At 39.7% G+C, this 25,849-nt stretch overlaps 1 protein-coding gene across 1 annotated transcript in view; it reads left to right on the top strand.

The window, feature by feature from the left end:
- mdga2a (MAM domain containing glycosylphosphatidylinositol anchor 2a) overlaps positions 1–25,849 on the top strand; it is a 916,773-nt gene that overhangs the window by 354,602 nt on the left and 536,322 nt on the right. Inside the window, exons 4-5 of the mRNA XM_059959455.1 lie at positions 6,461–6,657; positions 14,542–14,674. Of these exons, the coding sequence (XP_059815438.1) occupies positions 6,461–6,657; positions 14,542–14,674 (330 nt within the window). The remainder of the gene's footprint in view (positions 1–6,460; positions 6,658–14,541; positions 14,675–25,849) is intronic.

Here is a 25,849-nt window from a genome sequence, read left to right as displayed (position 1 = left end):
TATTAGATAGAAAATGCTATCTCTTCAGTATAAGTCCCTTCTGTAAAGCCCACTGAAATACATTTGATGTCTTTCACTCTCCTCTCTCTTCCATCCATGGCATTTCTTCTGATTTTATAACCAATTTTTATCAGTAACAAACCATGTGCCTTTCTCTACTCTCTCTGATGGATCCTCCCTACTCATTCCTTACACGTGCCTTCTGAGAACCTTCTCACAGAATCTTCCTCTCATCCTTAAAAATCATCAATGCTGGTTCTTGCTCAACAGCCCGGACAATGCTGAGACCAGCCTCTTAATCACATTGTAGGTAGGATTGGCAATCAAGAAGTAGATAAGACAAAAATCGAGTTTCAAAATGCAGCACTTACATTGCAACTACGGTTTTGCATTGTTGCGTGTTTGATTTTATGGCTATAATATAGATAAGGTCAGACAATGAAAATATAGGTAGCATTTAATGCTGTCACTATCGGAATGCAAAGAACCTTGATGGGTATGAAGCTTAAGAGTCGTGATCAGTATAAACTCCAGGATACTATTAGTATACTGGGTAATTTATCTCTTGAGTTGATTTTGACAACGGCTTAGTAGTATGGGTATTAAACTGTCAGTGTACTCAATAAATTCAAAGTACTGAAAACAATGAAGAGTTCATTTTTATTATGCCTTTATTGCACACTTAGCAAGAAATAAGTTTTAACTAATTCTATGGCAATTTAATAATAAACAACAGTACCTTTAGTACAATTTGTGAAGATTGCGCTGCTATCAACCCAGTTCATAAGTGCCATTACAAAGAAGGCATTGCATTATAACCTACTTAAGTGTCATTACAAAGAAGGTGTAACAGCGTCTCTACTTTCTTAGAAGTTTGCGAAGATTCAGGATGTCATCTAAAGCTCTGATAGACTTCTATATTTGCGCAGTAGAGGCTGTTTGCATCACAGCCTGGTATGAAAACACTGATGCCCTTGAGTGGAAAATCCTACGGAAAGAAACTGATCACAGATTAAACTCTCCCCACCACTCAGCATATCTACAGTGAGCAGTTCCACAGGAAAGCAGCATCCATCATCAAGGGCACCCACCATCCAAGCCGTGCTCCCTTGTTGCTGCTGCCATCAGGAAGAAGGTACAGGAGCCTCAGGACTCACACCATTAGGTTCAGGAATAGTAATTACCCTTCAAACATCAGACTCTTAAAACAGAGGGGATAATGTCATGCAACTTCAAATCCCCAACACTGACCTGCTCCCATACCTATGGACTCACTGTCAAGATCTCTGCACCACATGTTCTCAATATGTATTGCTAATTTATTATTTTGTTTTTTTTTGCTTTTGTACTTGCTTTGGTTGTTCATCTATCTTGTGTGCGGTTTTCATTGATTCCATTGAGGTTTTTCGTATCTACAGTGATTAATCCACAAGAAAATGTATCTCAGAGTAGCATATGGTGATATATATGTAATCACAATAAATTTGAACTTTGACCTTTGGTTGTGAACGGAATGGAAGGAGTTGCGTACATCAGCACAATCTTCTTGAGCTAATCCTCTTCATTTGCTTTATCTGTAACCATCTTTTCATCAGAAGTTTGGAACAGGGCTCTCGGCTAATGAATGAACAGTACTCAGTGCAGGACAGCTTCTCGAGAGCTGAAGTAGCCCATGCTAACCTGTGGGAACACCTAGCTAGCTTTCAGATTTAGGCTGACAAGTCGGAAAATAAGCTAAGCTAGTGGTCAAATGCACAAGACTGTATGTTGCGACATTGAAAATTAGAGAAATCATCGACCTTTAAAAAGATAATGGAGAGAATGTAATGGAAAAGAACCAAGTTGCAGAGTTGTTTGAGAAAGAAACCGATATGATGTTCTAACTCAAAAAGATCTCTTTCAGAGTGGATGCAGGCAAGCGAGGCAATTGGACCTTTTGTGCTTTGTTTCCATGATTGTAAGCACCAAATAACATAATACAATGCATACAATGTGCACATCAACACGTACAAACAAGCTGGATGAACTCAGCAGGTCAGGCAGCATCCGTTGAAATGAGCAGTCAACGTTTCGGGCCGAGACCCTTCATCAGGACTGAAGAAGGAGGGGGCAGGGATCCTGTAAAGAAGGTGGGGGGAGGGCAGAAGGTGAAAGACCAATCAGAGGAAAGATCAAGGGGTAAGGGAGGGGAAGCAGGGAGGGGATAGGAAGGAAAGGTGAAGAAGGAATGTAAGGAGAAAACACTATGGGTAGTAGAAGAAGGCAGGATCATGGGAGAGGTGATAAGCAGCTGGAAGAGGAGGCAGAGTGAAAGTGGGATGTACGTTTGTACGTGTTGATTTGACCACAGCATCTGCAGTGTACTTTGTGTACAATGTGCACATCTTGGTAGTTAAGGCACTGGGTCAGAAATCTAGAGCTCTGCAGTCATGATCTAGAAACTGAGTTGAAATCCCACAATAAACACAAGAGATTCTGCAGGTGCTGGATATCATGAGCAGTACACACAAAATGCTGGAGAAACCTAGCAACTCAGGCAGAGACTATGGAGGGGAATTTCTCATTAATGCTCACGAAGGGTCTTGACCCAAAGAATTCACTGTTTATTCCTCTCCATAAATGCTGCCCAGCTTGCTGAGTTCCTGAAACATTTTGTACATGTTGCTCAAATCCCAGAATGGCTCTATTGCAGAGTTATTGGGAAAGAAAATATTAATGATGTATTTATTTATTTATCCATTCACAATCATTCAAGACCCCACTCCCTGAAGGATAAGAACTCCCAGTGTTCTGAAGTTGTAGCAATACTAAGTTCAGTGGTATGTTCAATATTTGGGGCTAGTGTTCAAACTCTATGACACTAATTTACATAAGTAGATGGATGGGAGAGGTATGGTTCAGGTGCAGGTCAATGGAGTTAGGCAGAATAATGGTTCAGCACAGACTAGATGGGTTGAAGGGCCTGTTTCTGTGCTGCAGTGTTTTATGTCTCTTTTTAAATTTGTGTTTGAGAGTCTTTAGGTTGCTATCAGAGGGATTATTACTCAATGACATATTTATTTAAAGAATAGATGATAAAATCTCTAAATTAATATTCTCAGAAGCATTTTAGCAATCCAATTTAGATTGTGTATATTTCTTTGCAGAATGAAATTGGGGAGGCAGAACCTTTCACATGCATGTACAGCGAAGGAATGTTGATGCATAATTCTGAAACTAGTTTATGAATAGTCCAGCATCCATTTCTCGATTAGATAAAGTAGAAAGATACAGGAGGCCAACATTATCAGAAGTTAATGAAATGATAGAATGAGGTGATGAAGAAATTGGAACTTTAAAAATAAAATGTGTTTTGTTTCAAACACGTGTAAAACTGATGCAGTGATGCAGCAATGTTAGATTCGTCATTCATCATATTTCTAAAATGGGAATTTCAAATCAATCTAACTGTAATGTAATATTTAACTGATAGATATGCACCAAAAACTTTCCCCCTGTGTGTACTTCAAGAATCTTTTCAAGGGAATCAAGAAGCTTTATTCAACTCAAACTAGAGATTTGAGTTATTTTTATGACTTTATTGTATTTTTATAATTTATGGTTTTATTAATACATTACAATCAATTTATCCATATTTAAGGTTAGAATTTCTTCTATGGCTGATTACTTTTAAAAACAATCTGAAATGTCAATTGTACGCTTTCCATCGATGCTGCCTGGCCACCTGAGTTCCTCCAGCATTTTGTATTGAGTCAATCATGTTGTGACTTAGTAATTACCAGCCTATTTTTCTAATCATGTTTTTCTCACCTTTTGTAAGTGTCATATTTATTTTTGATGTACAATCACTTTCCATAAGATTTTAATTGCTTTTTTTAAAACACGGAACCTGATGCCCAGGATGTATTAGGAAATAAGGCATTCAATTATAAAGCAATTTTTGTTATGTTTTCTGCTATTATTTTCTTAAATCTCTGAAGTGTAGCATAAGCAAACCAACTGGAGGATGATATAATAAGTAAAAACATTTTTTTTAATCTCAAGGATTTCTTCTTTCATTTAATGTTGCAATATTATGTGTTCCAATTTCATGCATCGATCACCAAGGTTTTGATAGATCAATGAAACTTAAGGTTAAGCAATAAAATATTCATTGCCTTACAATAGTTGTTCAGCTCGTGTTGAAACCCTGTTACTAGGATAGCCTGGCTGCAGTCTGTTTTTCAGAATTGCAATGAGCTTCTTGTCTAGATACTGCTGACCAAAACATACCTGGACTGTCTGCCTTACATTGTGCAAGAATATGATATAAAGGATCTCAAATTATTACATAAGAAAGTGATGGTGCTTCATCTTCCAGCAGCATGAAACATTGCAGTTAAATGAGGTGCAGCCTGACCAAGGATTTGTAATTAGACTTCTCACGATAGGCTGTGCCAGATCAAAGTGAAACCTGTGATTCCTGTGTAATGAGGTGAACACTCATCTCTTTAGCATGCTACTTCATTATTGGAAGAAGACAGTATTCTATTTTTAATATACTGTACTGTCATGAGTATTGTGCATTAGCCATCAGTCTAAACTGACTTTTAATGACTTTGATATACAGGTATTGATCAATAACTAAGTGTTACAGCTGCAAGTTCTTGTTTGCCAACTCTCTGCAATTATTATCTGTTTCCCCGTTAAATAATTAGATATGCTAAAAAGTTACGCAAAGTCTTTTATCAATCATAATCAGCGATACATTTTAATTAGTCTGAAATGTAATGATTGCAAACAAGACTGAAAAAACAATTCTAGTCCTTACGTGCATGCAATGGTGATGTTATTCGTTAGTAAAAGCTTGAATTAGATGTCTTATGTTGTATATTTCTCCTTTATTCTGATTTTGCAATTTGGTAGTCTGTCCTTTCAGCCTAACCAGAGCATTTAAAATTATCAAACAATTTATTATCAACTTCATTTTTCACACTTTTCAAAAACCAACTACCAGCAGAGAGATTTGAAGTAATCACTCTCTCCTCTCTTTTGTTTTGGCTGAAGTAAATTGTCATCACTTGAATGAGAACATATAATTTAAGTCTCTAATGTTTTCCAAATCCTCTATTTGAGTTCTTCTGTGTTTACAATCATACTACAATCTGTTGTTCCCATAAATTGCATCTTTATTGCCCTGATGTTGGCTTGGATTCAGTGTTGGATCTGCAGTCAGGAATCAAAAAGCATAGGTTTCAGTGACTGCAATCAATTTAATGGTGGGACCTGATAAACCTTTTTGGAACCAGTATGGTGACCATTGCCTGCCAAGCTGAGCAACCATCTGGATACAGAGGAGGTTGGCGTTCACCACCAAGTAATGTTAATAGATTTTAGCTGGGGAAGGTCTGGGGAGCACATCAAGAGGGCATCAGATTATTTAGAAGTCTGATCTTTAGAGATACTAACAGGCTTTCTTGCTGTGCCAATGGGAAGTATTCCTGCTATTAGATTTTAAACTATTGCATACAACAGTCCTCATCCCTTTCTTTAGTTGTTACGGTCCCTGAGGTCCAAGATATTTAACTGCTAGAATTAGAAAGAGTAATCAAAAGAATAAAATCCAAGATCTTGCTAGTGAGAGAGAGCCTGTCCGAGATGTTGAAATATTGGGATGGGCAATGGTTTTTGATGGACTCTAGAACATAGATTGCTTGCATGCTGGGTGGTGGGGGACTGATGCTTGTGCCTGGGAGGGGAGTGGAGGAGCATGGCTTTGAGGTTGTGAATTTTTCTGTCATTCATTCTTGGTTTTTTTATCTCATGGATGTCTGCAAAGAGTAAGAATTTCAGGTTGTACTTTGTATAAATTACATTGAACCATTGAAGCACTGTTTCATCACTATGCATTAATGACCAAACTATCTCCTGGGAGTACATTAGCCAATTACCCCTTGTTCAAACTGAAAAAATGAATAGATTCAATTTGAGATGGGCTCAGTTTAAGACTTCCTTTAAATGAGTCCTCTCATCTGTTTTAAGGCATAAAATTCTGCACAATATATCCAGATTATATTGGTTTTGCATGAGTACGCTCATGTTAGGCATCATATTTTGTTTGTACCATCATAGTTTGAATTTTGCCAATAGCATTCTAGTAGGATACACAATGGCAAATTTGATCAGAAAGGCAATGGAGTACCTGATACAACATTGATGCATCTTGGTCACTCTTTCATAGCTACAAGATTCAGGAAACTACTGCTATCTGGGAATGGATTAGTGTGAACTAGTACAACTCTTCCTGTCTATTCACATGAATCATACTGATGAATATATAAAGAAGTTGTGGAAGATTAAAATCAATTGCACATCAAAATCCTTTACCTTTGAAATCAAGACTATTACCTAAGATTTAAAGTTCACTTACAATATTAGAAATGGTTGATAGTAAACTTCAATTTTTGTTTGTCTTTTTCAGATTTGGATGACCCTGTGCTGACAGTACATCAGAGTATAGGTGAAGCAAAGGAACAGTTTTACTTTGAGAGGACTGTGTTCCTTCGGTGTTCAGTCAATTCAAATCCACCGGTCCGATACAGCTGGCGTCGTGGAAGGGAAATTCTGTCACAAGGATCAGACAAAGGGGTGGAAATCTATGAGCCATTTTTTACCCAGGTACGTTTCAAAATTTTACTTCTATGGCCAAAATATTTGAATATTCTTTCATTAGTAATGCTGTGGAGGACATAATATTCCAATTGAAACTAGTGGCTGATGGAAACTCTATTAAATCTCCACCAAAACTACTTTAGTATTTCATTCTGGGTCTCTAGACCAGCGCTCCCAGCCCAGGGTCCCCGGTCACTTTTCTTAATGGTATTAGTTGATGGCATAAAAAGGGTTGAGAACTCCTGCTCTAGACGATTGTCTGTTATTAGCTAACAGTGTAATCATATGAAACTACTGCAAAATATAGTGTCATGGTGCAAAGCAACAGTAAATTACATTTCTGCAGACTAGAGGAGCATTGCACAGTTTCTGCACAATTTTCTATGAGTCAGAAAGCTGTGAATTTAAACGGCATTTCATTCAGCTGAGTGCGAAATTCTCAGCAGACACTCCAGTGCGGTGCTGAATGGGTGAGAAAGATGAGACCTGTAACTAAATCTCTATTTGTCTTAAATGTAGATGATTCATAAAGAATTATGATAGACAAGGAGTCCATTCAGACCATTGTGCATGCTCTGGTTGGAAAGAAATGTTTCCCAACCTGTTCCTACCTTCCAGCACTAGGGCCAAGGCCCTACAGGTCACGGTTTTCCGTACACATCTATATCCTGCTTCCTCTTTCTATTTTGCTTTTAGACAATAAGTACCAATTCCTTACCATCCTTTGGATGGAAGATGTTTTTCCTCATCTGCCCTTTAATTCTTCCAATAAATTCAAGCTACACCCTTGATTTTGTCCATTCTGTTACAACTCTTCTTATTTACTCCTTCCAAACTCCTTCCTGGCATTATTTTAAAGATGAAAATATATCCAGGCCAATGTTTCACCATCAGACAGCAATGCATAAAAAATAAATGTGCATCTACCTGCTGAACAGAGCCTATTCCCATATGGATAAGCAGGGCAGCACTGTGAAGATCCGTGGTTTTTGATTTCTCAAGTGCCTTCAAAACCATGCAGACCTTATTGCAGGGGGAGAAGTCCCATTCAATGCAGGTTGGCATTTCCATTGTGTCCTGGATAATGGACTACCTGACTGGCAGACCACAGTCTGTGCAGCTTCAGAGCTGTGTGACACACATGGCTAAAAGCAGCACTGGGGCCCCACAGGGGACTGTATTGGCTCCCTTCCTGTTTACCCTGTATACCTCAGACTTTAGATACAACACAGTCATGTCATCTGCAGAAATTCTCTGATGACTCAGCAATAGTTGGGTGTATAAAGGGAGGACAGGAGGATGAATACAGGCCCTGGTGGAGGACTTTGTCGAATGGTGCAAGCTGAATCATCTGCAGCTCAACATCAGTAAGACAAAGGAGATGGTGATGGACTTTGGGAAAACTAAGTCTGCACTGCTCCCTGTTACTATTGATGGTGAGGACCTACAAGTACCTGGGATGCACCTAGATGTCCCACATGAGTGGAGCACCAACACAGAGGCTGTGTACAAGAAGGGCCGGTGTTGCCTCTACTTCCTGAGAAGACCGAGGTCCTTTGGAGTATACAGGCCTCTCCTTCACACGTTCTCCCAGTCTGCTGTCACCAGTACAATTTTCTATGTAGTGGTGTGCTGGGGCAATGGCATCAACATGGGTGATACCAACAGGCTCAATAAACTGATTAGAAAGGTTGGTTCTGTTATAGGAGTCAAAGTGGACACACTGGAGGCTGTGGTAGAACAAAGGACCCTACGGAAAATCCTGGCAATTCTGGAGAATGCTTTTCACCCTTTGCATGCCGAATTGGCTGGACAGATTAGCACTTTTAGTAATGGACTAAGACAACAGCGCTGCTCCAAAGAGCGCTCTATGAATTCATTCTTACCCTCGGCATTAGGCTCTATAATACGTAAATCTATAGTTGGGAAGTGATAACCCCTCCTGTTAGACAGTGGTAACCTATTTTTTATTCTTTCTACTTCTCTTCTAATATTTGTATCTGTGCACTTGTAATGCTGCTGTGACACTGTAATTTCCTTTGGGATCAATAAAGTATCTATCTATCTATCTATCATAATTGCTTTCGTTGGGGCTTCTTGTGCATAGTTTAACTGCCACATCTCCTACATGGTTGTAATGAGTAAACTCCAAAACCTGTTCCATTTGCTGAACAGCATTCAGAGATGCCTTAAGTAAATCTATTTATTTATTTATTCAGATACAATATGGAATATGCCCTTCCAGCCCTTCGAGCCATGCCACCTGACAAATCCCCCAATTTAATCCACGGGACTATTTACAGTGACCAATTAACCTTTCAATTAACCAGTATGTCTTTGGACTATGAGAGGAAACCCATGTGGACACAGGGAGAACATACAAGCTCCTTACAGGCAGTGGCGGGAATTGAACCTGGGTCGCTGGTACTGTAAAGCGTTGTGCTAGCCACTGGTCTACTGTGCCACCCCACAACATGAAATAAAAGGCTTACTAAATCTAAATCTTTCTATTTGTCTTGATTAAAAAAAATACAAAGCACAATATGAATACCGTGACATTGCTTGTGCTATTACGTGAAATTAAATATCATAGTGTACTAATTTTGTTTCATTTGGCTTTAATTTTATAAAAGGCAAATATGGAAGATTTCTTTATTTTCTATTAAGAGTTAGCTTCCAGTTAAAAATGTCTAAATACCGATTGAAGATTTATTCTACTCGAAGGTGGATTTCACTCATTTGCTGATTTCTCTTTTCCTTAAAAGCACCGTGGCAGGGTTATTTACAAAGTGACTCTGTGATCCACAAGTAAAGCATTCTGTTTGACCTGTGATTTATCCACTTAGTTATACATTGGGGAATACATCAGACTGTGTTTATGGCCTGGCACAGGTGAACATGGCAGGATAGACGAGCAATACCTAGTGATTATTTATTTTTTCTAACCAGTGTTCAACTCACTACTGTATTCACGTTATGTATTAATCAGCTTGTCCATTTCATAAAAATGGGACTGAAGAGAGGATTATTGTTGTGTGACAAATTATGTGTTATAATCTGCTCTTGATTGTGGGGAATGAATTGTGAGGGTATTCACTATAAACCTATTATTATGGCTTTCATGGTATTGGTTACTCATCTGGGTTTTAGATTTCGTTGATTCAAAGGAAGGTCCCACCACTATAATTTAGTTTAAAAATTGCAGCATTCCACAACAACTAGCATTGCAGCTCCTCAAACCTGCTCCAGCTGTCAGCTTCGACTTGCAATTTAGAAAAAAACATCTGCACCCAGGAGTCATTTTGCCGACCAAATTTAATTTGTAGTTCAGTCTGTGAAGTTGTGCTTACAGTAGAATAAATAATATGGCAAATTGGATTAACGTATAATTACATCTTTTGTTTTGATAGCCAAATTAGCATTTAAAAATACAGAACCATTAGTGTTATGAATTCAATACTTGAGTTGAAAAATTACCTGCAATCACTCGGCCAGGCCGCAGAGAAAATAATTTGACAGTTAAATACAAGTTTACAAGCCCTTGTAATATTATATAATATTGCAAGGATTTTGATCTGAATTTTACTTTATAAAATTAATACCTGATTGGATGGTTCTGAGAATGAGATACTCTGAATTCAAAGTTTAATGTTTTACTGACTTCTGAGTATTTTTCTATTGTAGAATGATAGCAACGTAACTGTTCTAGTTCTAACAGTCCTCAAGTGATAAGGAGCGGAGGGGGAGGAAAACCAAAAATTAAAAGATTTCATTTTACAACAGAAGTTTTATGTTTAAGTTTTGTTTTTTCTGGATGTAACTGAATTAGTTAGAGGATTTTGAACTGGAATTTTGGATATTACCTGAAATATAATCATTAACACTCACCCTTTCCACTTATCAGTTACTTGATCTCAGACTGTGATCTCTTCAGGTGCTGAGCTCTTTTAGGAACAGGAGTAGGCCATGCAGACCTTTTTGATTATATTACTATTTAGATACCATTCATATCTCTGACCATGGTCTCAAACCTACTTTTCTCTCTGCTGCCCAGACTCCTTATTCCCCAATAGTTCAAAAATACATCCCACTTAACCGTGATCCATGCTTCAGAACAGTGGTAGAGAATTCTTAGGGTGCAAAATCCCAAGACAAGAAAGACATCTGCAGCTCCCCTCTCCCCCACATTCTAAAACCGCTTATTCAGCTTCCTTGTTTGACATAGCCTCATCCTCTCAGCATCCATCCAGCCAATCCTACTCAGAGCCTTATGTTTCAAAACATTACCCCTCCACCTTCTATTCAGACCTGACCTGTTCCCAAAACAACCCTCTCATTCTAGGAATCAACAGCGTGAATCTTCTCAAAACTATCTCTATTGCATGTAAATTCATAAATAAACATGGTGAATCTGCAGTGTAGTTGTAGCAAAACTTCCCCTTTAAAGACCTTTGGTGTATCCTTTTGTCCATTAGTGAATCCATCCATACTTATGACTGGTGGAATTCTCTGATAAAGCTACACCCACCGTACTGTTGGAAAGGGAATTACAGAATTTCCATCCAACAATAACAGAGGAATAGGGATATATTGTAAGGTGAGTGTGATGTGCAAATTGGAAGGTGGCAAGGGTAAGTGGTGGTGCTTCTGTACATCTGCAGCCCTTGCAATTGGTGATAGAGGTTTTGAGTTTGAGAAGTACTATCAGAATAGCCCAGGTAAACAACTAGAGTGCTTTTTATAAATATTGCAGCTCTGTGCAATGGTGATCATCAAAGGCCTACTAAATTTTGTCAAACACTTTTTGCTTTCATAAAGCCACGTTTAATCTGTTTAGAATTTTTTTTACTAACTCTTCTGTTACTTCTTCGGCAATGAATTTCAACATTTTCCCAAAAGCATTCTGACCAGGTTAAAACAACAACACACACAAAATGCTGGTAGAACACAGCAGGCCAGGCAGCATCTATAGGGAGAAGCGCTGTCGACGTTTCGGGCCGAGACCCTTCGTCAGGACTAACCGAAAGGAAAGATAGTAAGAGATTTGAAAGTAGTGGGGGGAGGGGGAAATGCGAAATGATGGGAGAAGACCGGAGAGGGTGGGATGAAGCTAAGAGCTGGAAAGGTGTTTGGCGAAAGTGATACAAAGCTGGAGAAGGGAAAGGATCATGGGATGGGAAGCCTCAGAAGAAAGAAAGGAGAGGGGGGAGCACCAGAGGGAGATGGAGAACAGGCAAACAACTAAATATGTCAGGAATGGGGTAAGAAGGGGAGGAGGGGCATTAACGGAAGTTAGAGAAGTTAATGTTCATGCCATCAGGTTGGAGGCTACCCAGCCGGTGTATAAGGTGTTGTTCCTCCAACCTGTTTGGATTCATTTTGACAATAGAGGAGGCCATGGATAGACATATCAGAATGGGAATGGGACGTGGAATTAAAATGTGTGACCAGGTTAACCAAAGTTAACTGAGTGTACTACTCCTGCGTTCTCATAAAATTATTTTTAGGAGTTATCACTAAGCAGCAGCAGTGATAATGACAAAACATTGTTGTGGAACATTTTGTTACCCTGATGCTACTGCTGTAATATTTTAGTGTGGGATGTTTCATTAGAGTGTCATTCAGAAGGTATTCCAGGTAGTTTATGTGACCTACTTGCCCAACTAATAAAATCAGCAAGAACAGAAGCAGAGGTTTTGAAAGTAAGTGAACTTTTCAAGTTTAAAAGGACCCAAGATGCATGAATTCTAGCAAACTAATAAGGCCACGTTACCCCAGATCTGTCCTCTCCAGCTGCTTACCGAATGGATCACCCAGTTAATCTCCTCTCAGTCTTCTGCTCCAGAGTTGTAATTTCCATTGGAGTCTCATTCACACGAAATCAGTCTGACAATTAAAATGATTTACACTTGAACCTGGGTAGATCCCAGAGCAAAGCACAAACCAAAACTCAGCCGTTTCACAAATCAACCTCAGTTTGTTTTCTCCATTTTCAAACCACGGGTAAATGAGCTGAGAAATATTGCAGCAAAGTTCAATCCTAGTGTATGGTTTTAATCAAAGATGGTGAGGCAAGGAGTTGAATATAAAATATTGCAGTTTCTGCATAATGTGAAATGAAAATAAATAACTTCCAGCACATGTAACAGCCTTGGTGGAGAGAAGTATATAGGATTAATGCTTCAAGCCAGGGACTCTGTATCAGGATAGTCAATTGGTCATCAGCTTGAAGCAATAACTCCATCTTTCTCTCTGGAAAATACCCTAAACTGCTCACTGTTTGCAATAGTTTTATATAAGATGAGCAATCCTAATCATCAGCCACTCTTGAATTTCAGTTTTATTCGGATAATTACCTGTGTTACCTTTTGCTGTTCAAAATATTAAGAAAGTGCATGTTTATATTCCTAAAACCAATACAACTGACGAGCTTTATCAACACATTATTAACGCTTTGCTATGCATGCTATTAAGATGAAATTTTACAATAAAATTGAATTTGAGTATATCTAGAAAAGTTGACAGCATGCAATTCATGTGTAATGCTATTGCGTCTTAAAATTATATCCTCTTAAATGTTGTTTTGTTTACAATTTACATGCAAAATCCATTTATACACATTAGACCAGGCAAGCAATCATTTTTGTGTCGATTGGGAAAATTGGCCAGGGTATGTCATTTTCACAAATCTGATAATTGCTTGATGCAAGATGCATATCTAATGACATCATTCAGTGCAAATGGACTTTTCCATATTTATGAAGAGAAATTGACTGTTGAAGATGTGGGGTATTAATAGATGCAAATTAAAGACCATGGACACTAGATTTATTTTTTCAGTACTCCACTTTTGTCCAGAAGCATCACTGGCAGTGATGGCAGTGTGTCTATGTTGTACAAGGTTCTGTGATCACTGGCCCCCTTTATGAACTCGTAGCTCTAAATGGCTTGTGTCTATTTGCTGCAGGGGAATGGATCAGGTCACAATGCAGTGGAAGACCCCTTTCACTACGTTTTGCCTCAGCTCCTTGGCAAACGTTAATGCTGCTTTACTGAGGCATCCATGTGCACTCTGAGTCTGACTCATTTCCCAAGGGTTCATGTGACAGTGATGTGTTATCCTCTTTGAACTGTAGAGGAAGCTGCTATCAGGAAAGTAGCTGAAAGATGGGAAAAAACTGAATAGGGTATTTCAGGATGAAATAACCACAATTATTTTTAACCTTATTTTCACCAATTATGCTTTTTCCTTGCAGGACTTCAGATTGAATAGTTTTTGAGTCCAAAAAGCAGTGAACTTGTTGCTTGTTCCTGTGTCTGCTATGTGTACAAATGCAATGATGCATTTAGAACTAGAGGTTCTCGAGGTTAAGGGTGAAAGGTGAAGTGTTTAAGGGGAATATGGGGGGATCTTCGTCGCTCGGGGGTGTCGAGAATGTGGAACAAGCTGTCAGTGGAAGTGGTGGATGTGGGTTAGATTTTAGCACTTAAGCAAACTTTGGATAGGCACATGGATAGGAGGGGAATGGAGGGCTGTGGGCTGAGTGCAGGCCAATGCGACTAGGCAGAATGATAGTTCAGCATGGACTAGATGGACTGAATGGTCTGTTTGTACACTATCACATTCTATGACCCTATTTACTTGTGCATATGACAATTCTGACTTTTCTTTCTAAGCATTACATTTTTTCTGAAGTGTAAAATGTGATCAGTTGAAGAATATGATTTACATTCCCACAGCGAAGGTTTGCTATTATTGGATCCGCTCCATCTCAAAACCTCACTTAATGGCTCTGATTATTGCACTTTAACCAATACTGATTTCCATTATGCTTTTAGACTACTTTTACAATCAGCTGATTTTAAATCAATGATTGCTTTTCTCAACAGGGCGAAATAAAGATTCTGAAACTGAAGAATCTTCGGCCCAAGGATTACGCAAATTACAGTTGCATCGCGTCAGTCAGAAACGTTTGTAACATCCCTGACAAGATGGTCTCATTCAAGCTCAGCAATGCGACAGGTAGGTAGTGTTATTAGCTGGTGCAGGAAGACGATACCTGTCCAGTCACAGACTTTGTGTTCTCTTGATATTTATTCTACATCAACCAAGTTTTTTTTAAAGATTTATTGTACTGCAGAAAGAACTCTGCAACTTCTCAGTGCAGGACTATACAAGTATAAGGTGTTAGGCTTCTAAGAGGAACTAATGATCGATGTGTGTGTTTGGAATGGGTATAGGGTCATTAACAGTCTCCAGCATGCCATCCATGCTGTGTCAAACTATTCTCTTGGTTGTATCAGTGCACAGCACAGAACAGGCAGTTTTGATTTTAATGCTGACAAAACAGACTGCAGGGGCTGGAATCTGGAACAAGAACAGACTGCCAGAATAGCATGGTGGCCAGCACAAAGCTTTACAGTACATGCGGCCCAAGTTCAATTCCCATTGCTGCCTGTAAGCAGTTTGTATGTTCTCCCCATGACCACGTGGGTTTCCTCCGGGTGCTCCCACAGTCCAAAGACGCTCTGGTTGGTATTTTAATTGGTCATTGCAAATTGACCCATGTTAGATTGGGCGATTGCTGGGCTATGGGGCTTAAAGGGCCGAAAGGGTCTGCTCCACACTGTAGCTCAACAAATAAATAAAAAAAGAACGAAAATTGCAGAGTCTGTGGCGGCAGTGGGTTTAAGCTGATGTTTTAGACTGAGATCCTGCATCAGGATTCAGAGAGAAACATTAACATTGCCAGCATCTCGCAGGAGAATGGAAGGGTGGGGCGGAGTTGGTAGGTTGAACAGAATGAGGGATGGGGTAGGAAATGGGTAAATGGAACCAGATGAGGGAGGGGATGGGAAAGGTAAACAAGTTGAGAAGGCACCTAGGTGGGCAGGTGGGTGTGCGTGGGAGGAAAGCACTGGTGGGGGGGGGAGGAGGAGGGGTGTCGGTTAACTGAAACTGGAAAATTCCCTGTTTTTAACCTTGAATTCAGAATCAGAATCAGGTTTATAATCACTGGCAGATGTATGTCATGAAATTTGTTGTTTATTGGCAGGAATATAGTACAATAAAGAAAATATACTATAAATTACAGTAATAAATAAAACTATAACAGGTTTCATAAAAAGAGAGGAAAAATGGTGAGCGAGTGTCCATGGGTTCATGGACTGTTTAGAAATCTGATGACAGAGGGGGGAAAGCTGTTCTTAAAATATTCAGGCTTCTGTACCTCCTCTCTGATGGTGTTAATGAAAGGAGGGCATATCCTGGGTTGTGGATGCCGCCTTCTTGAAGCATCACTTTTTGATAGTGTCCGCGCTGCTGGGAGACTAGTGGCTGTGTTGGGACAGGCTAGGTTTACAACCCTCTGTAGCTTCGTTCAGTCCTGTGTAATGGCTCCTCGATACTAGATGATGCTGCAACCCACTAGAATGCTCCCTGTGGTACATCTGCTGAAATTTACTAAAGTCTTTGGCGACATGATTTTAAGCTTGGTTAGATTCCAGTGCATTGCAATTGGATTCTCAACTTCCTAACCAGAAGACCACAATCTGAGCAGACTGGTAATAACATCTCCACCTCACTGACAATAATACTGGCACACAGCAGGGATATATGTTTAGCCCACTGCTCTACTCTCTCTACACCCTGACTCTGCGTGGCTAGGCATACCTCAAATGCTGATGATACAACTATTGTTGGCAGAATCTCAGAGGGCATACAGAAGTGTCATATACCAGCTAGTTGAGTGGTGTCGCAGCAGCAACCTTACACTCAACGTCAGTAAGACCAATAATTGTGGACTTCGGAAAGGATAGGTTGAGGGAAAACACACCAGTCCTCATGGAGGGATCAGAAGTGGAGAGAGAGAGCAATTTCATGTTCCTGGGTGTCAATATCTCTGAGGATCTAACCTGGTCTCAAAACATTGATGCAGCTAAAAAGAAGGCTAGACAGTGACTATAATTCATTAGGAGTTTGAAGAGAGTCTGGCACAGAGTCTGGCCCTGTGGCTCAGAGGGGTAGGGACAGGAAGAGGATGACAGTAGTGATAGGGTACTCTATAGTTAGGGTGTAGAGAGGTGATTCTGTGGATGCAGGAAAAAAACTTGGATGGTAGTTTACCTCCCAGGTGCCAGGGTCCAGGATGTTTCTGTTCACGGCCACGATATTCTGAAGTTGGAAGGAGAACAGCCAGAGGTCGTGCTACATATTGGTACCAACGACATAGGTAGGAAAAGGGAGGAGGTCCTGAAAACAGACTGCAGGGAATTAGGAAGGAAGTTGAGAAGCAGGACTTCCAAGGTAGTAATCTCAGGATTACTGCCTGTGCCATGTGAGAGTGCATATAGGAATAGAATGAGGTGGAGGATAAATGCATAGCTGAGGGATTGGAGTAGGGGGAAAGGATTCAGATATCTGGATCATTGGGACTTCTTTTGGGACAGGTGTGACCTGTACAAAAAGGACAGGTTGTACTTGAATCCCCGGGGGACCAATATCCTGGCAGGGAGGATTGCTAAGGTTATTGGGGAGAGTTTAAACTAGAATTGCTGGGGGGGTGGGAACCAAACAGAAGAGATGGGGGAAGGGATGGTTGGCTCACAAATAATGAAAGCTTGTCGACAGTGAGAGAGGTAGGATAGGCAGGTGACAGAGAAGAGATGTGCTCAGACTAATGATTTGAGATGTGTCTATTTTAATGCAAGGAGTACCATGAACAAAGCAGATAAGCTTAGAACATGGATCAGTACTTGGAGCTATGATATTGTGGCCATTACAGAGACTTGGATGGCCAGGGGCAGAAATGGCCACTTAGAGTGCCGGGTTTTAGATGTTTCAGAAAGGACAGGGAGGGAGGCAAAAGAGGTGGGGGTGTGGTACTATTGATCAGAGGTAGTGTCACAGCTGCAGAAAAGGTGGACGCCATGGAAGGATTTTCTACTGAGTCTCTGTGGGTGGAAGTAGGAACAGGAAGGGGTCAATAACTCTTCTGGGTGTTTTTAAGAGACCACCCAATAGTAACAGGGACATCAAGGAGCAAATAGGGAGACAGAATCTGGAAAGATGGAATAATAACAGGGTTGTCATGGTGGGACATTTTAATTTCCCCAATATTGATTGGCATCTCCCTAGAGCAAGGGGTTTAGATGGGGTGGAGTTTGTGAGGTCTGTTCAGGAAGGTTTCCTGACACAATATGTAGATATGCCTACAAAAGGAGAGGCTGTACTTCATCTAGTATTGGGAAATGAACCTGGTCACGTGTCAGGTCTCAGCGGGGGAGAGCATTTTGGAAATAGCGATCACAGTTCTATCTCCTTTACCATAGCATTGGAAAGGGAAAGGAACAGACAAGTTAGGAAAGTGTTTACTTGGAGTAAGGGGAAATATGAAGCTATCAGGCAGGAACTTGGTAGCATAATTTGGGAACAGATGTTCTCAGGGAAACGCACGGTAGAAATGTGGCAAATGCTCAGGGGGTATTTGCATGGTGTTCTGCATAGGTATAGTCCAATGAGATAGGGAAAGTATGGTAGGGTATAGAAACCATGGTGTACAAAGGCTGTTAAAAATCTAGTCAAGAAGAAAAGAAAAGCTTACGAAAGGTTCAAAAAACTAGGTAATGATAGAGATCTAGAAAATTAAAAGACGAGCAGGAAGGAGCTTAAGAATAAAATTAGGAGATAAATTAAGAATAAAATGAGAAGGCCTTGGCGAGCAGGAATAAGAAAAACTCCAAGGCATTCTACAAGTATGTGAAAAGCAAGAGGATAAGACATAAGAGAATAGGACCAATCAAGTGTGACAGTGGAAATGTGTGTAAGGAACTGGAGGATATAGCAGAGGTACTTAATGAATACTTTGCATCAGTATTCACTACAGAAAAGGACCTTGGTGACTGTAGGGATTATTTACAGTGGACTGAAAAGCTTGCGCATATAAACGTTAAGAAAGAGGATGTGCTGGAGCTTTTGGAAAGCATCAAGTTGGATAAGTCACCAGGACCGGAAGAGATATACCCCAGGCTACTGTGGGAGGCAAGGGAGGAGATTACTGAGCCTCTGGCAGTCATCATTGTATCATCAATGGGGATGGCAGAGTTTTCGGAGGATTGGAGGGTTGTGGATGTTGTTCCCTTATTCAAGAAAGGTAGTAGAGTTAGCCCAGGAAATTATAGACCAGTGAGTCTTATTTCAGTGGTTGGTAAATCGATGGAAAAGATCCTGAGAGGCAGGATTGGAACATTTGGAGAGGTATAATATGATTAATAATAGTCAGCATGGCTTTGTCAAGGACAGGTCATGCCTTACGAGCCTGATTGAATTTTTTGAGGATGTGACTAAACACATTGATGAAGGTAGAGCAGTAGATGTACTGTATATGGATTTCAGCAAGGCACTTGATAAGGTATCCCATGTAAGGCTTAATGAGAAAGTAAGAAGACACTGAGAGCCAAGGGGATCTTGCTTTGTGGATCCAGAACTGGCTTGCCCACAGAAGGCAAAGAGTGGTTGTAGATGGGTCCTATTCTGCATGGAGGTTGGTGACCAGTGGTGTGCCTTAGGGATCTGTTCTGGGACCCCTTCACTTCATGGTTTTTATAAATGACCTGGATGAGGAAGTGGAGGGATAGGTTAATAAATTTGCTGATGATATAAAGGTTGGTGGTGTTGTGGATAGTGTGGAGGGCTGTCAGGGGTTATAGCAGGACATCAATAGTATGCAAAACTGGGCTGAGAAGTGGCAGATGGAGTTCAACCCAGATATGAGTGAGGTAGTTCATTTTGGTAGGTCAAATATAATGGCAGAATATAGTATTAATGGTAAGACTCTTGGCAGTGTGAAGGGTCTGAGAGATCTTGGGGTCCAAGTCCAAAGGACTGTATGTTAAGAAGGCATTCTGTGCATTGGCCTTCATAAACTGTGGGAATGAGTTCAAGAGCCGAGAGGCAATGCTGAAGCTACATAGGACCCTGGTCAGACCCCATTTGGAGTACTCTTGGAGTACCTCCTTCCTGATGGCAACAATGAAAAGAGAGCATGTCCTGGGTGGTGGGGGTCCTTAATGATGGACATCAACTTTCTGAGGCACCGCTCCTTGTATATCTGAACACATTCAGCATCTTGGATTCCAGGGAGGCTAATACTCATGGTGAACCTAAATAATTTTACAACGCTGCAGCTTACTTTGATCCTGTGCAGTAGCCTCCTCCCCACCCCCGCCATATGAGACGGTGATGCAGCCAGTCAGAATACTCTCCATAATACATCTGTAGAAGTTTTCAAGTGTTTTAGGTGTCAAACAAAATACAGAAACATATAAAAACTACAGCACAATAAAGGACCTTTGTGCTAATTTACATTAATCTTATACAAATTTCACTTTATTTGCCCTTATTCAAACCTATATCCTTCAATAAGGCTTTGTCAAAGATGCAAGTTTCAAAGGAGAAATTGGGGAGAAAGGTACAAGTGTTGAGTGGTTTGGGGAAGGAATTCTAGTTTTTGATCAAGGCATTTGGTGATGAGATAACAATCAGGAAAGACCAGGAGATAAGAAGTGGAGGAGTGACAGATCTTATGAGCTTATAGAGCTAGAGGAAGTTGTATAGTGGTAGGAGGAGAAAGCCACTGAGGGATATATGGATAAGGATAAGAAAATTTCATTTGAATAGAAGGCAGACTGAGAAGGAGCATGGTCCAGTAGCACAGATCACATATGGACTTGCGTTCTAACTTTGGGGAAACCTGCACCTGGGGTTGCTCAAACTGCCAACTGCAAATATTATTTACTACAGATTTAATCCTCTGCAAAGCCAGATTCAGACTAGTGGGTAGACATGGAGTGATTGAAATAGATTTTGTGATTTTAGAATACAAAAGACTATCTCCAGCATGTAGGCAAGGTTCTGCCATTGAACTATTTGCTTAGCCATGTGGTGAAAGTGTTGTATTGGTATTAAAGGGGAATTCTGCTTAATGTTTCCACCATATTGGGAGCAATTTGCCATGGAATCTAGAGTGTAACAAGGACTGCCATTCCTGTCACAGTACCATGGTTTTCTGTGTCCTAAACAGAGCATCATGATAATGCAATCATTGGCCATGATAACCTTACAAACCCAATTCAAATCAGTGGGATCAATGTATCTTATTGGGGCATGCTTTCCATTTCTGATGCACATAGCGATTATCTTCTTGAAGCTGATAATATAGTGTCTGTAAGCCATTCACTACAACTAATAGCCTTGTTCATATAATTGAAACCAACCTTATAGTTCTAATGTTCATCATTGATTATTACCTTAAACACCAACATATATTGTTCTGTCTTGCAGATCAATTGTATTTCCTAGATAGATGTGTTAGTGTGATGGGGTTTGAAATGTATCTATATTTTTCCCAGGCACTGCAATTTTATGAGTATCATTGATATTATTCAATACAAGTTGTCAAAGGATGTAGGTTCAAGGTCGTGGTTCTGCAGTTTGGAGTCTCACAGGGATGAGCTGTAAAACAATAAAACAACACAATGAATTTGTTTATAATGGTAACACAGGGACAATTTGCAGTTGTGTTTTGTAGATAGGTAGTTTCCAAATGTTCCTACTAGTCAAACTCACTGATGTATTGCACTTCTAATGGGAAATGGTCACTGTGGGTTTTATGTATGTGAATATGAACGGATTGAGTACTGATCTTTAAGGTAGTTTTCAGAATAAAGTTGACTTTCCTGGTCATGTAATATTGACACATAATGGAAATTATGCTTGGGAGCATTTGTAGTTCAAATAGATTTTAAATGCTTTCCCAAGTTTCCACTGCAATTTAGCAACCTGGAACACTTCTTAAATTGAACTGTACCATCCAATTCTTTTCTAATAGAATTGAATAACTAAGTAGAATATAATCTTTTTACAAACACCATTTTTAAAATATGCTCTAAAAGTCAAACTCAAATAAGCAAGAAAGATCAACGATCAGAATAAATATTATGCCCTCGATTGCACTCTGGGATACTTATCTGTGAAGGCTTTGTCATTGAAGATGTCCGTCCCTGCATCGCTCGAAATATCACTCACACTCTGTCACTCACTCTCTGTTTGTTTAGTTGCGGCTGTAGAACAAGCAATTTTGAGATCACATGCTTCAGCCATTCCTTCATAGTTTTGGAGCTTGTGCAAGGTCAAGGCAATCTAGTGTGGGATGGGATATAGGCCGGTGGCAATTGGAAACACTCCTTCTGTTGACTGCCTTCCAAGAAAAGCCATGCATGCTGATGACTGGAAGAGCAACTCAGATGGCTGAGTTGATTAGTACATGGGTGAAGCTGACAAGCATAGTGAGCAACTGTTCAATTATAGATCTGTGCAAGGACAGTGGCTACCATTGTTCTTGAAAGGTGTTTAAATAAACCCAGTTCAGCAAGACTGTAATAATTAACTGTCTTCTAGTCACAAACAAAGGAAGCAGTGTTTAGCTCTCAAAATTTTATTGTTGTGATTGAATCCGGGTCATCCCACTGCATTCGAGTGACTTTGCACGTCCCCTTAACCTTGTGATATCAGCAGTGATAGAAGTTATGGCATTAAATAACAACAAGCACTAAATGATCCCATGGATTGTAGGGGTATGCTCACACTAACTTGTAAAATCAATTCATTACTTTTCAAGTTCAGACAGGAGGCCCAAAGGAGAAAAACCCTTCACTTGGACACCCTAGATGTACAGAAAAAAACACACCCAGACAATAACAAAACTTATGCTTTTCTCTGAACCTCAACCGAAAAATTATGCATTTGAAAATACGAGAACTCATTAAAGATGTAATTCATCCCACCTTCAGAAGGATGTCAGCTGAGGTACTCACGTAATCCAGCTGCTTTTAAAGTTAAAAGGTGTTGGGAGCTTTGTGTCTTTCTAAATGACCTGGTTCACTGAATGGTTCTGACTTTCAATTAACCAGACTAATATAGTTTTGTATTATTAGTAATCACTGTTACTTTGAAAGTTGAAGTGGGATTTAATTCTGAAAAAGCTCCCAAACCTTTCAGCTGTGTGTTGGTTTATATCTTATTTACAAAGCAAACTGAAATATTCCAATATTCATTTCATGGTACATCACTTTGTATCCTTTTAGTACATAATGTACTGCATCACCAGCCATATGGCAGAAGTTTTGGCAGAAATATCCTTCCATAAATTATGTGCCCAGTTCTTGTCTAAAAATAAAAACGTGAACAGCAGGTCATTCAGCCGCTGTGAAGGGAAAGACAGGTTATTATATTTGCTGGTTCTTGAATTACTACCAATGCACAACTTTTATTTGACAGTATAAAAGAGCATCCCATCATAGAACCTCTAAAATAGCAACATCTGAGATAATTTTAACGAATGCCAAAATATGATTGTAAAATATTAGATATTTGTGAATATGCATCGTTCATAATAGTTGATATTGACAGATTGTATCCAAAAGAGGCAAATATTTTGCATCTTTGGTAAATATACAGCTGTGATTAAATGGCTTGTTTAAGTTATTGAGAGACGGCAGGAGAAATGAGAGGAACAATAGAACAGTCATATCGGAATTGACTAGATGGGCCAAATAGCTTAATTCTGCTCCAAATTTCTTATGCTCAGATTGAATAGACCCTTGATCAGGACTTTTTTCAGGTGGGTCTTTGACCTGAACCTTGAACTCTAATTCTTTTTTAATGTATGTGACTGACAGTGTATTTCCTTCATTTACCCGACTTGTCCTTCATGACATAAAAAACAAAGACAATTGTGGAGCCATCTCAAACAACAAGTTCTATAACATTATTATGCTCGTTGATAGTGGGGGTGTATCCCTTTAAGAACTGTACAATGTGACCATCCAGCCTCAGTAGGACAAATTGAGAATTAGACAGGCTGGAACCAATTGCTTGACATGGCACACTGAAAATGGAATGCCTTGTTTTTTGGTTGTAAGTTATTTAGTTTAGTAAGGTACTTCATTATTTCAACATACTAAATATCCTCTGGTAGCTTTGAATATGACACTGATAGAACTGTTAATTATATAATGCCCAAAAAGGATCAGAAATATGATCTTTCTGGAGACAAGTGGAAACAAGAGAGTATCAGATCACAGGATGAGTAGGGAGAAGGGAATATCTCTGACAGTCTGAGACTAAACAAAACAGGAGGCCATCTTGTCAGTGGGTGCATGGGGATAATGGACGATGGAGAACATGGTTATTTCCCCACAAAAGCAATGAAATGAGCCGAGTTAGAGAATGAGAATGCAAAGGAATGCAAAAGCTGTGAAATACAGAGCCAAGGGACTTGCCCAGTGTGTTAGGCTGTGCTAGTAGAGAGAGGAGAAACTGAATCAATCTCATAAAGTGATACTAACAGAGAACATTAAGTTACCTGAACTTGCAGAATATGTTGAGTTCAAAAGGCTGCAATACGCCTAGATGGTAGATCAATGCTGTTCCCCAAATCTATGTTCGGCCTTGTTAAAACAAATGTAGGAAGTGACATTACACTGTAACAGTGGATGGAGAATTAACGTGACGGGCAGATGGCAGTGAACACTCCTTTCTGTGGACTGTACTCCGCAAGCACTCACTGAATTTGTGGTTGGTTTTACCACTGAAGAGCTGACCATGTTGTGAACCCCAAATGCAGTACACCAGTTTGAAAAAATTACAAATGAATTGTTGCTTAGTCTGGAAGTAATATTTTGGCTGCCGAAGGGTGGAAAGGAACAAGGTAAATGGAAAGGTGTTTGATTTCCTGTGCAACTGTACGAGAACTGAGGTACACAAATTATGATGGAACTAGATCATGTAGACTGTTCCAACAGCAAATATGTCTAAAACTAGATAGCACAGGTGTAATATAATTGGAAAGAAGTTTCAAAAGTATGTGGATAGATTTTCTTTTCATCCAGATCATTGTTGGAATCTGGATGAACATTGTTGGAATTGTGTACTTCAGTGCTCATGCTGTTGCATAGGACAGAGTTGGACTGGTCGGACGGACATCAAACTGAAATAAGTTCAAGTGGAACAAAATGTCTCTTCTGAGTTGTGATCACACCACAGAAAATTGAAATTAACCCTGCTCATGTGCCAGTACTGAAGAAGGGTAGGGCATATAAACTGTAGAACATTCTATAGAACAGTAAATCACAGTCCAGGACCTTTGGTCCACAACATTGTGCCAACCTTTTCACCCACTCCAAGATCAGTCTCTTAAATATCCCTAATGTATCGGCCTCCACCACCATCCCTGGCCAGGTGCTCCACTTAACCACTCTATTCTATAAAAAAAACCTCTGACATCATTGTCCTTATACTTTCCTCCAGTTAGCTTAAAAGTATGTCTTCTCTTATTAGTCATTGCCACCCTGGGAAAAAAGTGCTGGCTGTTCACTCTATCTATGCCTCTAATCAACATAGATTCCTCAAATAAGTCTGCTCTTATTTTCGTCATCCCAAGGAGAAAAGCTCTAGCTTGCTTAATTGGCTCAGAGGAATGAAAAACACAAATGATAGAAAAAGAATTTTAGAAGATTTTAAGCAATGAAGTGAGAGAAAAATATGCAAAGTGATAGGGGCACACTTCAATTTGTTTAGCACTTTCACAATCACCCTGTTTCAAGTCTAAAACACTGGCCGAGCTTGTGGGTGTCTGTGTCAGTAAGGCAATCAGCACATTGCCTCTTCAAGAGCAAGGTGAGAGACACACTGTTATCCAGAGTGCCTGGTTAAACACTGTGATTTCCAAGCAGCTGCTGATAGTACCCTGTTGAAAGGTTTTGGGGGTTCATCTGCACAATTTTAGCACTCGGTGCTGGCTGCAGAGGAAGCCCATGCATTAGAGATGAACATCCAAAATTCACCAGATTCTGGAACAGTGTGAGAGTGTTAGGTAACCAATTCAACACACCTTTTCAAGAGAGCAGGAAAAAGAAAAAATAGAGAAATTATCCTGAGATCAGTTCTTAGAAATATTTTGAATTCACTAATTAACAGGACACAAAATCATGGTATCATTAAACAGAGTCAATTAGTTTTATGAAAGAGATTTTTTTGGCAGATTTAAGTCTTGAGGAGGTAACTAACAGGGTAAATAAGTAGGAAGAAGTTGATGTAGTGTCCTTGGATTTTCAGAAAGCATTGATAAGGTACTGCACT

The sequence above is a fragment of the Hypanus sabinus genome, chromosome 2, assembly GCF_030144855.1.
Source record: "Hypanus sabinus isolate sHypSab1 chromosome 2, sHypSab1.hap1, whole genome shotgun sequence".
In the NCBI taxonomy this organism is placed as follows: Eukaryota; Metazoa; Chordata; class Chondrichthyes; order Myliobatiformes; family Dasyatidae; genus Hypanus; species Hypanus sabinus.
This window is presented reverse-complemented; position numbering and strand designations above follow the sequence as displayed.